At 50.9% G+C, this 13,790-nt stretch overlaps 1 protein-coding gene across 1 annotated transcript; it reads right to left on the bottom strand.

Annotated features, from left to right (window-relative positions):
* Positions 1–769: 769 nt before the first annotated feature.
* CAV3 (caveolin 3) lies at positions 770–13,548 on the bottom strand. Its single transcript, XM_003982445.5, has 2 exons — positions 13,312–13,548; positions 770–1,548 (listed from the first exon to the last, which is right to left on the bottom strand). The coding sequence occupies exons 1-2, from the start codon at positions 13,423–13,425 to the stop codon at positions 1,207–1,209; spliced, it is 456 nt and encodes a 151-aa protein (XP_003982494.1). The 5' UTR covers positions 13,426–13,548; the 3' UTR covers positions 770–1,206.
* Between the last annotated feature and the right edge of the window lie 242 nt (positions 13,549–13,790).

Below are 13,790 nucleotides of genomic sequence, written 5' to 3'. Positions count from 1 at the left end.
TGTATGAAAAAAAAAAAAAGTGGGATTGAGACACACTAGCCTAAATAGATTTCTTTACTGCAGGACTTGTCAGAGCCTTTAATATACTCATGTCTATTGAAAATCTCTGAGAGAAATAGATAGCATTTTCCAGAGAAATTTAATCACAAAATCCGTACCCACCTTTTTTTTTTTTTTTTTTTTTTTTGAGGACTAAGATCTGGATAACACTCTTGGGAAAAGCATCTCTGAAGAATGTGAGATTGCTATTTTTTCCCCCCGGTGGGGTTAGGTGACATGCCTCTGCTGTTGTTTTTTATGTCCGTAGTGGGTCCACACATGCACAAACTGGACCTTATGCCCTCATCACTTCTCTGAGGGCTGAAGGCATACGTGTGCCAAGCAGCAATGCCAGGGGCTCGGTGTCTGGTGAGCCAAAGGGGAGGTTCACAGGGTTCTGAACCCAAGTCCTGCCCTCAGTGGTGCCCAGGGAGAGTCTCCTGCCCCTTCCAGCCCAAGGGCCATTTTCTTCTGTTGGTGACCACTGGCTGGCCCAGGGCAGCAGACCTCGGTGGGAATATAACCTCCTAAGAAACACAGGGGAGCAGGATGCCCAGACAACAAGAAGAAGCCCAAGAGAAACCAAGTTCTGTTCTGGCTCTTCAATTTCGCAGAGAGAAGGACCAACCAACTTGCCCCGCTTGTTCTTCGGGGCAGTGAACTGTATTTTTGGAGCTCATCAGGACACACACCTATCTTGCGGACACACAAAAACACAGCGTTCCCAAAATGCAGCCGAAACCCTTTATTGGAGCCACCCTCCTAATGCCAAGAGTCACCGGTAGCCTCCCCGGGTGGCGTGCATCAACAGGTTGACTCCGGGTGGGAACGGAGTGCTGGTTTATGCTGTTACAGTCTGAGTGAATGCAAAGACTTGCACAGTAGCTGCCTCTTAGCAAATTACCTTTCCTCGTGCCTGGTCACAGGGGCATCGAGGCGGGGCGGGGGTGGGGGGCAGAGCGAAGTGCCACTGTGCTTCTGTGGCGGGGCTGTCTTTTCTTTCTGGCTTCCCTACATGGTGTGCTCCCATCTTGGGGTGGGAGGTGGGGGGGGAATAGCAGTCCCTAAAGAGAAAGAGCTCGCCGGCAGGCCCATGGAGAAGTACGGTGGGGCCAGCCTCCCCTGACTCCCCCTGCTGCCCGGCCACCCCTACCGCCCCACCTGGCCTCATACTTCCTTCCGCAGCATCACCTTGATGTTGCTGCAGATCTGGCCCAGGGCGGCAAAGAGCGGGTTGCAGAAGGTACGGATGCAGAGGGAGTAGATGTGGCTGATGCACTGGATCTCGATCAGGTAGCTCTTGATGCACGGCACCACCGCCCAGATGTGGCAGAAGGAGATGCAGGCGAACAGGAAGCCCCAGAGCAGGGCCAGAGGGACTCCCAGCAGCGTGGACAGCAGGCGGTAGCACCAGTACTTGGAGACAGTGAAGGTGGTGTAGCTCACCTTCCACACTCCGTCGAAGCTGTAGGTGCCCACGGGCTCCGCGATCACGTCTTCAAAATCCACCTGCAGGGGCGGGAGGGGCAATCCTCGGGTCACAGCGTCCACCCACTCCTCGGGCTTTGGGGTGCCAGCCTCAGGACCCTCTGGAGGGCTTGTCGCACCTGATGGCTGGGCCCCACCGCTGGGCCTTCTGACTCGCACAGCCGGGGCAGGGCCTGAGACTGCATTTCCAGCAAGCCCCCGGGTGCTGCCGATGCTTCCCTAGAGCGGTGAGACACAGGGGCTGGTCCAGCCCCCTCATTTCACAGGTGGATACACAGGCCCTTGGGGAATTAAGTGACTTGCTTAAAGCCATCAGTAATGCAGGTGCAGACCTAGAGGTGTGGTTCTCAAATGCTGATATTTTATGATACTAGAGAGTTGGACAGTCCTAGTCATCCTGGGGGTAAAGAGGACACATCCAGCCAGGCCAATACTTGAAGGTAGCCAGGTGGAGGCAGGGGCATGGGCTGGAACAGCATGTTGGGTGGGGCTAGGACCTAACCAGATAGACAGTGTGTGCCCTCAGGGTGATGCAGGTGCTTCCGTAAGGCCGAGGGCAAGCCCGGAGTGGCCAGAGTGGGGCTGGAGAGGCCTGGAGGGATAGTCACTCTGTGATGAACAGTCTCTGAAGGCTTTTTTGCACAGGGACTGGCTTAGCCAGATCTGAGTTGATTTTTTTTTAATTGAAGTATAATTGATACATAATATTATATTAGTTTCAACATAATGATTCAGTATTTTGATGTATTGGGAAATGATCACCACAGTAAGTGTAGTTAACATCTGTCACCATACATGGGTACAAATTTGTGTGTGTGACGAGAACTTTTAAGATCTACTCAGCACCTTTTGTATGTGCAGCACAGTATTGTTAGGTACAGTCACCATACATCCCCGTGACTAACTTATTTTATAAGTGGAGGTTTGTTCTTCTGGACCCCCTTCACTCGCCACCTACCCCCGCCTCTGGAAACCATCAGTCTGTTCTCTGTTCTCTGTTCTCTGATCTGAATTTTGAGCAGCTTGTTGGGCCAGTGGTGGTTGGGAGAGAGGATGTAGGTGGGGTCCAGCAGGGAACTGTCGCAATATTCCAGGTGAGCCCTGACGACAGGCTGTTTTGGGGTGATGGTGGGGGGCCAGAGAGAGGCAAACAGGTCTGAGAGCTATTTTAGGATGTGGCATGTGGCAAAGTGAGGGCCATGTCGTCCTGGCTAGCAAAGGTGTCTGCAACTGAGTGTGGTCGAGCAGGCCTGAAGCACCTTGTGCAGCAGACAGGTGCTTCCCTCACTCTAGTCCTGTGGCAACCTCAGACTTTCCTAAGTCTGGCAGCTGGGAGGAGCATGGGCGCTCAGAGAATCTGGTTCACACATTCCACTGAAATGGTGACTGAGGCCCCATTTGGGAAGTGGGAAAAAATAATCAGTAAACCTGGGGGAAAAAACATTGTACTTTCAGCCAAGTCATTTAACTAACCTTTCTTGAGTCCCTGCTATGCATTGAAGACCATCATAGCTTCTTTCTCACATGTGATGTCCTTTAGCGTCACTAAGCCTTAGCTGTCGTGTCTGTAAAATGGGCCATCTTCCATGTTCCTGGGCTACTTTAATAAAAGTTGGTTGAATGAATGCTCAAACTAATCAGACTAATGGTGGAGGGGACACGTGTGGGGGCTGGTGGGGGCAGAGCTCCAACATCAGTCTTCCAGGGTCAACCCTTTCCCCACTTTTGCTGGAGGAAGGGGGTCCTCTCATCTAGGCATGAGGTTCAAAGTACTTTTCGTTATAAAATTACATAGCCACATTGCAGAAGATTCAGGCAACAGCAGAAAGAAAACAAAAGCACCTCCAATTTGTATTTCCCTAGTACTAACGATGTCATTGCTTTAGTACTTTCCTTTCCAGGGTAACTTTTTGGGGGAGGGGTTGGACATATCCATGTTGCACGTACAGTGGTGGGTCCTGTTTTTCTCACGTGACTAGATTCTGAGTTCCTGTGCCATGCCTCAGATCCCCGGATCCCCCTGGAGACATCAGAGGATGAGGCCCCACCCAGGGGATGGTATGTTTTGGAGAACAGAGTGGATGTGCTGATATTTCAGGCTACAGGTGATGCGGAAAGCTGACTCAGGGAGTTAGTAGGGTCTTCCAGGACGCCCCCCCACCCCCACCTTCCTAAATCTCAGCCTCCAGCTTTCTCTTCTGGGGTTTCAGCAGAGGTCATTTATGGCCCCCTGGGTGAAAGGGCAGGGCTGGAGGGAAGAATACAAATATGGTCCTCATCTTCTCAGAAAGATCGCACTTATTCCTGGAGGGCTCCCAGGAGGTGGTGGCTGTCTGGGACTTTGGTGGACTGCGGGATTTGGAGGCAGAGATGGAAAAGTGGTGTGCTGGATATGCGGAAAAGAAGGCCCAAGTTGGTTGGGGAACATCTCATGGCTTTAGACAGTGGATGGAAAGGGCTGACATCTTCTACATCTGGCTTAAATGGGGGCAAAGATTCAGAGTTGCTGTTTCTTGGGAGAGCTTTCAAATCTTTTAACAAAAATTTTTTTTTATTCTTTTTTTTTTTTTTTTTTTTTTTTTTGAGAGACAGAAACAGAGCATAAGCAGGGGAAGGGCAGAGAGAAGCGGAGACACAGAATCCAAAGTAGGCTCCAGGCTCTGAGCTGTCAACACAGAGTCCGATATGGGGCCTGAACCCACAACCCATGAGATCATGACCTGAGCCAAAGTCAGACGCTCAACTGACTGAGCCACCCAGGCACCCCAGAGAGCTTTCAAATCTGAGAAGATGGGGAGGATAGGTCTGGGAGAACCATTCCAGCCCTGACCTGGGGACACCCATAATGATTACTGAGGTGCAGTTAGATCCCTGGGGCCTGGATCTTGGATTGAGGAGTTCTGACCTCTGCAGCCTGCCCCTCCTCCATCATGGCCGTGCCTCAGCCTTTTGCCTCTTAGCATCCCGGCTGGCTTCTGGAGCACAGTGCAGCCCCAGGCCCTTTGCCAGCAGAAGGAGACATTAGGGCGGAGACGTGCCTCCCTGCCTTTGTCCCAGCAGTCACTTCCTCCTTCCTTCCCTTTCCCACTCAGTGCCTGTGGCCTCCCCTGCCCTTCTTGTGGCTGTTCCGTAGGATGGTGTACCCCTGACTCACGGATTTCCCAGGCCTGCCTCCTCACCTCACGGGAAGCCACACAGCCCAGAGGTGGGAGGGAGCAGGGCCCAGACTGAATCAGGTGTCCTGATTCTAATCTAAGCTCTGCATGCTGCCCCAGCTGGGGCCAGACCCCAAGGTGGATTCTCACTGTGGAGCATCTGAGGTCTGGTCCTTGTCGACCAGAGAGACCTGCCCCATGGCAGAGCTCCCAGCCCCTTATTTAAAGCCAGCTACCCACCCTGCTCCTCTGTAGCCCAGCCTGTCTTGTTGGTCTAGTCTAGCATATTCCACCTTTCAACACCTTTGAGTATTTGTGTCTGGCCTCTAAGAGGCTGAAGAGTGGAAAAGAACCCTGTCTGAAGTCACGCTGCTGAGGCTGGAGTCTAGGTCTGCTACTAACTGGCTCTGTCACCTTCAGCAAGTGTCTGAGCTTTTCTGTGCCTCAGTTTCCTGGATTCATCTCATAAAGTTTGTTGGAGGATTAAATAAGACATCTAAATACTCAGAAAACTTCCTGGCACAGAATACCTGGTTCATAACTGTTAGCTCATGTTGGTTGTTACGGAGTGCTCGTTTCGGGAGGATGTTCGAGCCCCGAAGGTGGCTTTGCACCCCAGGGCAGGTGCCACTCTGATGAGTAACTTTGGTAGATGACTTACCTCTTTGAGCTTCACTCCCTCAACTGCAAAAATGCATTTGCTATGTCTTACAATCTTGTTATGAGGAATAGAAATAATTTATCACCTATCCATCCATTTGTTCCCTACCATCTAGTCACCTACCTATCTCCCATCCATCCATCCATCCATCCATTGATCCATGGATCTCCCCATCCATTCACAGACACCCATGCCTGTCCCCCATCCCAACACATACTTATTTAGCACCCACTTTGTGCTAGGCATACCACCTCTTGGGCAACGCTCAGCCCAATCCCTAGCACGTGGTAGGTGCTCAGTGAAGGTAATTATTTGTTCAATTGTTCTGAAGTTCCTATGCAAATATATCTCAGAAAATCTGTTGACACCCCAGATCCTAAGTATAGTAACTCTCCAGCCTACCTAGTCATAAATGTGTGTGTGTGTGTGTGTGTGTGTGTGTGTGTGCGTGTGCACGCATACTTCTGCCTCTTTTCCCTCATTTGCTGTTTACGGTAGTAATCTTACTCCCAGGGACCTCTCTGTTGCGTCGTTTAATTATTATTACTTTGCAGAAGACATTGATGCTGACATTTGAATTATTGCCCATGACGCCTTTGGGCACTGAGCATGGGGAGACTGCTCTGTTTTCTGGGAATCAGAAAATGTGTTCTCAGAGGGATGGGCTGTGCTGTCAGGCCCAGCTGTTTGAGCACTGGGCCAGCTTTGTCCACAGCACCTACTTTGGGGAGGTATTTAAAAGACCCGGCTCAGGCAGGGGTAGGCAGTCATGCCAGTGTATCAGAAGCACACAGTGACTTCATTTCTTAATTCCTTTCTAAAGCGGAGAGGAGATGGCTTTTTCTGGGAAGGTGGTTGGGTGTGGGCTGGATCCATCAAAAGAGCCTCAGGGCTTGGTGTGCAGCTGGAGGGAAGGGCAAAGGGTGGGAAGGGTGAATGTAGCTGCTCGTTCAGTTGGTGTCCCCTTCTCTGGCGTATTTATTTTTGGAACAGCAAGAGGGCCAGTTGATTAATCGGAACCAGCCAACGTGGCCCCCGCTGTCTCCCGAGAGGGCAGGGAAGGTGCAAGACAGCAGGTCCAGGCATTGCCGGAGGATTCGGGGAAGGCCAGCAGCCACCCCCTGTCAAAAATACCTCCCCAGATTCCTGTATGACTCAGTCCTTGGGCATCCGGGGCCCTGGACAATGCAACGTTTATTTATTTTTGAGAAGAGAGAGACAGAGTGGGGGAGGAGAGAGAAAGAGGGAAACACAGAATCTGAAACAGGCTCCAGGCTCTGAGCTGTCAGCACAGAGCCCGACACGGGGCTGGAACTCACTGACCCCAAGATCATGACCTGAGCCAAAGTCGGACGCTCAACCGACTGAGCTATCCAGGTGCCCTGGCCCTGGACAATTCAGATAGAGTATCTGTGGGCGGGGAAATCACTCTAGGCAGGGGGATAGACACCTGGTTCCAGTCTCCACTTGACCACTGAGTTACTGTATGGCTTTGGGCATGGTACTTTCCCTCTCTGGGCCTCTGGTTTTTTTTTTTTTTTTTTTTTTAACTCTACACCAGGAGGATTGGGCCAAGGTTCCTAGTGACTCAGAGTTAGATTTGGAGTCCAAACACCCAAGGGGGAGGCTTAGTTTTGCTGGGTCTTCCTTTTCCTGCCCATTGCCTTGCTGCCTAAAGGGTGGTCCATGGCCAGTGACCCTCTTCTCAACAAGGTATGTATAGAAGTTGAGAGTAAGCATTTAAAAACAGTCACAGAAATTTGCGCCAGTAATTTTAGGTCTGTTAAGTCTAAAGATAATAAAAATTGGGGCTTACACTGGAGATGACCGTTTTTCATTTCACCTCCCTGGTCATACATTTTTGTTGAATTTTACAAAAGTATTGGTGTACCACAGATTGAGATTATAATGATAAAAACTGGCCCTTCAGCCGGATAATTTGAGAAGCATTGGCGTATACAGTAGGAAGCTAAAAGGAGGTGTTAGCTGTAAAACAGCTGAAAAATGGCAAAGTTTTGCTTCTCGAGTTGTAAGTGGTAATAACAATAGAATTGTGCACGGTCTGGGATAACCAGTGCACTGCTCCCAATTTGGCCCTTGTAGGTGTTGGTTTCTGGCCATGTATCTTATATTTAGTGTTCTGTCCACCTTTGGTGGGTGGTTAACCAGTCTCCAAAGATGACCCCTAGTTAGTCATGGCCCTGAGGGTTTGTGCCCTTGCCTCTTCTCATCCCACACTGAATGTGGGCTTGCCCCATGACTTGCTTTAATCACCAGGATGCAGTAGAAGGGTTGATGTGCCAGGTCTGGAACTAAGCCTTACAAAGGCCTGGAAGTCTCTTCCTTGGGAAGCCTCGAGCCACCAAATTAAAAGTCTACTTTTATGCCCTGATGTAGAGACTGGTGGAGTTAGAAGTCCATTACTTTACCTTGCTCTAGAATCTGGGGGAGATGCCACATGAGGGAGAGACCCGGCCAGCCCAGCATCCCAGCTTAGCCCTGCCTTCCATCCATCCCCACCAAGGCACCAAGCATAGGAGTGAGCCGTCTTGGGTGTTCCAGCTCAGCAGAGGTCCTCGGTGGCTGCCGCTGCCTGAGAGGCCACCAGTGAGAGCAGTGGAACTGCCCAGCTGAGTCTAGTCAACCCACAGAACTGTGGGAGACCATCACTTGGTTGTGGCTTTATACCACTGAGTTTTGGGATGATTTGTTACACAGCGATAGATAACTTATACAGTGCGTCTCTAAGGAAAGCTGGATTCCAGGTTTATTTTCTACAGGACAAGAGAGACCTGTTTGTACTTGAAAGTGCAAAACATTCAGCAGCCATGCTGAATAAAAATTTCTGATGGCAGAGCCCAGAAATGTGCATTTTAACCAGGTCCCCAAGAAAGAGGATGCCATTTTGAAAAACTAGATTAGTTAATACCTAGGAGTCCCCATAACACTAAATTGTAAATACTTCATTGTGAGTTCATGCAATGTAGCCCTTTCTAGAGGTACTTGACAGAGGGTAAGACCAATAAGGAATGACTGGCCAGCTCTCCTGTCTCCCTTCTTCCTTTTCTTTCTTCTTTCACACCCAACATCCTTGTCCACCCACATCCTTGTTGATGTTGTGGCCTTTGCTTATTTTGTTCCCTTTTCTTCAAAAGCCTTATTTTCCCTTTGCACATCTTAATTTTTTTCCCATTTGTACATGCACCTGGGCTACCACCTCCCCGTGAAGGTGGCTCCTGATTTTCCCAGACGAGAGTAAAATCTTCCTCCCTAAACCCCGTGACACTTCATCGGGCACTTATTTATGGCGTTTAGCACCTTCTCCCAGATATTCTCATGATTTTAGTCTCATCCTCTCTGTTGGGTTGGAGTCTTCTCCAGAGAAAGTACCAGGTCAGTTTCATCTTTCTGTAGCAGAATGTCCAGATGGGCCCCAAATGGGAGCAGGGTTCACAGAGCTGGTGGCTACTGGGTCATCTGGTTGTTTGTTAGCCTGAGCTGATAGGCACAGGGTGTGGTTTGTGTGTTTTCCCAAGGGAGAAGGGTGTTTAGCGGCAGATGTCGGTTGCAGGTGGAGTGGGAACAAGTAGGATGGGCTGGGGTCAGGTCTTTCCCCCTGTTTGACCTTGAGTGGCCGAGGGGAGAGCAGTTGAAGACTGAGGCTGAAGAGGCTGTGTGATGCTTTGGGCTCAAGCATTCCTTCCTGCCTAAGGGTGTGAGTGCCTCAGTGCAGGTTAGGGAGACGGCCCTGAGCCCTCTCAGAAATAACTCAGAGGCCTTTGTGCTGGGACTGAGGTCCTGCAGGAATGCATGGAAAGAGGGCTGGAGGTTTACACCATGGGTCTAAAGGGAACAGTGGAGAACCCTGGGGACTGTTGCTGTACATTAACACCTCCCTCAGCCTGGCATGGGGGGTTTATGCGCTGTGGGTCTGTCTGGCTCATCCCCAACTCCTCTGAGCACAGGACCTGGTGCATAGCAGGCGCTCAGTAAAGATTCGTGGAAGCGGTACTCTGTGAGCGGAGGTGACGTGGAGGGCGGGGCGGAGGGAACTGAGTGTGTTCATCCCAGGTCCTTAGCTCTAATCCCCATGAGCCTTTGCCCAAGACCTAGCCCTGAACCTTGGAGACCACAGTTCAAGTCTGTTAGGCTGGACAAGGCTCTCCCTCTGCATCTGGCACTTATTTTCCAGCCCAGGTTCAAGGGCAGTACCAGGCCTTACTCGGAGAAGTTTGGGGAAGTTTTGACTCTGGATAAAGTCAAACAGAGCGCCTCCCATCTGCTGGGGGTCCAATCCACATCACCATGGGTCTATCTCCTGCTCTGCATCCTGTATGAAACCTCAGCAGCTGTTTGCAGAGGGGACAGGTCTTCCTCTTCTCCACCCAGCGTGTGTCTACACCAAGATTCAGGCCAGAGAGGGAAAGGGATTTCCTTGGAGTCACACAGCGAGCTAGTGTCAGGCCTGGGACTAGAACTTGGGTCTCTGTAGCTCAGTCTTATTCTAGGATCTTACTGTGTCTCCCATCCTAGGCCATGAGGAGCCTATTAGTCCTCATGACCACCCTGACAGGCCCCTCCTGAGCCTTCATCTCAGCCTTTGCCTTGTTTCTCTTTCCCTCCGTCTCTCTTGCCTCCTCACTTCCTTTTCCTTCCTCCTCCCTCCTTCTTGTCTTTTGCCAAAGAAGCCGAGATGCCCCAGGCTCCTGTTCAGACAGACTGGCCAGGCCACCCCCCCCACTACCCCCCCCCCACCCCCTGCCAATTCCTGGCCAGCTCTCCTGTCTCCCTTCTTCCTTTTCTTTCTTTTTTCACAGACCATACACAAACCTGAAGTCTACTTCAACCTGTTTGTGCTATTTATCCAACTCTGTTTTATGATCCTCGTCCTGAATTTCAAAACTTTTTCATTTCTCAGTTATTAAAAACAGAATAACTCCCCAAGCCAGGGAGCGTCCAATAAATATACCAAATAATAATCTCCTCTCGACAAGATTATTTGCAGGGCCTTTTAAAAGCTTAGCCTTTGAGGGCTGTTTTCTGGGGTTCAGGAGAGACAGGTCTCAGCCCCAGGGGAGGGTTGTGTAAACAGCCGTGTCTGTATGGCTGCCCCCATCCCTCACTGAGATTATAACCTGGGCCTGGAGCCTGGAGCCCGTTCACTCCAGGCTCAGTAGGGCCTGAGAGCCTCTCTACACTTGTCACCTGTTGTGGGTCTCTTTCAGAAGCCACGTTCTCCCTTGGGGTTCTCTTCTCCACCGCAGCAGCTGCCTAGGGACAGCCAGGGGGGAACCTGGTTGTAAAAGCTGGCCCATGGCTTCGCTGTCCTGTCCTGCAAGCTCTTCCAGGCTCCAACTCCGCTCACACTTGTCACACCCTTGCTGCACGCCAGTTACTGTGTTAGGCACTTTCAAATCCTTTATTTTCATTACTCCTCACATTATACTTTTATTGCACAGGGCTGCTCTGAGAGTCCTTTACCCGGTGGAGTAAATGACATTATGCTCATTTTACAGAGGAAAACTCAGGTTCTGAAAACCTAGGTGACTTGCCCAGGGTCACTGCTTTGAGGTAGAAGAGAGTAAATTTGAAAGCAGGTCTGTTAAAGCCGAGTTCGGGACTATGTCCTCCAGACTGCACTGCACAAACCACGATGAATTCTGTTTTACATGCGTATAGTAATTTCCCCCTTGTAGCTCTTCTCACTGTGCCATAATTACCCTATTTCTGCCACTAATGATACAGATAAAGACAGTCACAGCATAACATGAGCTATTACGGAGAAGTGCCCTGAGGGAAGCGGGGGCATGCAGGAGGGAGTTACTGACTGCCTGGGGGAGCTGAGGCAGTCTTCCTGGAGGAGGTGACCTTTGAGCTGGGTCTTCAAAGCTGAGTAGGGCATTCACCCCAGGGAAGAAGAGGGTGGGGGTTGCTCCTGGTACAGACACAGGAGTATGTTCTGGTTGGTATGGCCAGCTCCTGGCTTGAGGGCTGGAAGGTGGAAGAAGGTTGCGGTCGGATTGAGTTGGGGCTTGAAAGCCATGGCCGAGAAGTTAGACTTTATCCAGCATGGGAGGTATTCCTCCAGAAGAAGATAACACAGGGGCTGTGTTTCTGAGCAAGCCCAGAGCCACGCTGTCTAATGCAGCGGTCATGAGTTTTGAGCACTTGACCTATGACCAGGGCAACAGAAGAATTCTAAATCTTGTTTCATTTTAGTTCAAACGTGAGAAGTGATACTTAGTTCTGAGATTGGAAAACTTTTTAAAATCTTTGGAACAATTTGGGTGTGTTGAATTGATTTCAGCCGCGCAGTTTATGAGATCTAAATACAGGACAAGAATTTCTGATAAATTTGGAATCTGAACTGATATGCAATGTAAGGGAAGGATACATGGTAGACTTCAAAGATGAACAAAGACTGTATAATAATACGTTGATAATTGTTTTTTATATCAATTACATGTTGAAATGATACTATTTTGGAAATATTAGGTTAAATAGAAAAGTATCATGAAAATTAATTTCATCTGCTTGTTTTTTCTCCTTTAAGGGGTGCCTGGGTGGCTCAGTCGGTTAAGTGACCGACTTCGGCTCAGGTCATGATCTCGTGGTCCGTGAGTTCGAGCCCCGCGTCGGGCTCTGTGCTGACAGCTCAGAGCCTGGAGCCCGTTTCAGATTCTGTGTCTCCCTCTCTCTGACCCTCCCCCATTCATGCTCTGTCTCTCTCTGTCTCAAAAATAAATAAACATTAAAAAAAATTTAAAAAAAAATAAAATCATGGCGCCGGGGTGGCTCAGTCATTTAAGCATCTGACTTTGGCTCAGGTCACAATCTCACAAGTTTGTGGGTTCGAGCACTGTCTGGCTCTGTGCTGACAGCTCGGAGCCTGAGGTCTGCTTTGGATTCTGTGTTTCTCTCTCTTTCTGCCCCTCCCCTGCTTGTGCTCTGTCTATTTCTCTCTCTCAAAATAAATAAATGTTAAAAAAATTTTTTTTGAAAAAATAAAAATCACGGCTACTAGAAAAATGTAAAATGTAAATGTAAAATGACATCTGGTGATTGTATGATGGGTTGCATTACATTTCTATTGGACAGGGCTGATCTGTGATTCTGATGCATTTAGTTGGACTCTGGAGGCCCCAGGCACCTGCCCTTTTAAAAGCCCTTCCAGTGACTCTGATGCCAGTGGTTGGCCACCCTGCTTCCAGGAATTCTGCTGTAGGAAGATCCCTGTGGCTACCGACTGGAGGTTAGCGGGAGGGTGTGGGCCCGGAGGCAGTCAGGCTGCTGGGGGCACCCAGATGAGGAAAGGGGCTGACTCAGGCAGTGGCTGTTGGGGAGACTCCCCAAAGGCCCGGTAACCACCCTCCGAGTGGTCCCTTCCAGGGGCCTGGGTGCGTCTGAGAGGCCTCTGCCCTGGCCTGGCCGCAGGACCTGGCATGAGCACTGGGCACAGCCCCCACACCATGGGCTGTGGACATGGGGTAGTACTCTGGGGAGATGAGTGCCCCCACGAGTAGCTGCCAGCCCTGCTGGAAGCCACCTTTTGGGGATTAACCCCACGCCCACCATGGAGACCACAGACATGACCCCTGGCATGAGAAAGAGCCCAAGTCGGCCACCCGCTGGTCTCCATCCTGGGACAAGGGCCAGGCGCTAATGGGAAGAAGCTCAGAGGAGTAGGGAGGCACTCTGGTCTGTGACTTGTCTCCCCGCACTGGGCAACACCTGCGTCACGTTTGTGCGGCTGAGGTCCTGCTCTTGTTTATGCTAAATGTTCCTTGGGGGGTGTATATGCTGGCTTTTGAGGGAGGATTTGGAGAAGACAGAGGAACAGGGCCTCTTGTCAGGGAAGCCGGCTGTGTGTGGAGCAGAGCCCTCCCCCGTCCCCCGTCCCCCGTCCAAACATTCTGCAGACCCGACACCCTCCTGGCGGTGGCACCCAGGCAGGCCCGCTGATCCTACCTTCACTATGTCCTCGTTAATGTTCTTGGGGTCTCGGTTCACCAGGTCGATCTCCTTGCAGTGGATGTCCTTGACAATCTGGGCCTCCAGGTCTGTGTGCTCTTCGGCCATCATCGCGGAGCTGGGGGACCGCAGGAGGAGGTCTGAGCCGTGTGGCCAGCGGGGCTGAAAAGACTTGGGGCAGGGACACGGTTTGGTGTCCCCAGACTTGTGCCCCTGCCGGCTCAACAGGCCCCACCCAGCATGCCAGCTGACAGCTGTCCCACATAACTTCAGCCTGCCTCTCGCTAAAGCCTCCGTGGCAGGCCTCCAAGCTAAAATTAAGACTGGAGCTCTGCTGGAAGGCCCAGCACTCCCTACAGGGACTGCCGAGGGCGCAGGGCCTCACCCGAGAGAGCAGAGGCTCTGGCATCTGTGGGCCATGGGGCAGCTCGGCGGTTGGAGTGGGTCCTGGAATTCGCACGGCTGCCATCAGCATT

The sequence above is a fragment of the Felis catus genome, chromosome A2 (assembly GCF_018350175.1).
Source record: "Felis catus isolate Fca126 chromosome A2, F.catus_Fca126_mat1.0, whole genome shotgun sequence".
Taxonomy (NCBI): Eukaryota; Metazoa; Chordata; class Mammalia; order Carnivora; family Felidae; genus Felis; species Felis catus.
The sequence above is the reverse complement of the archived record's forward strand: the minus strand, read 5'-3'. Positions and strand labels throughout refer to the sequence as shown.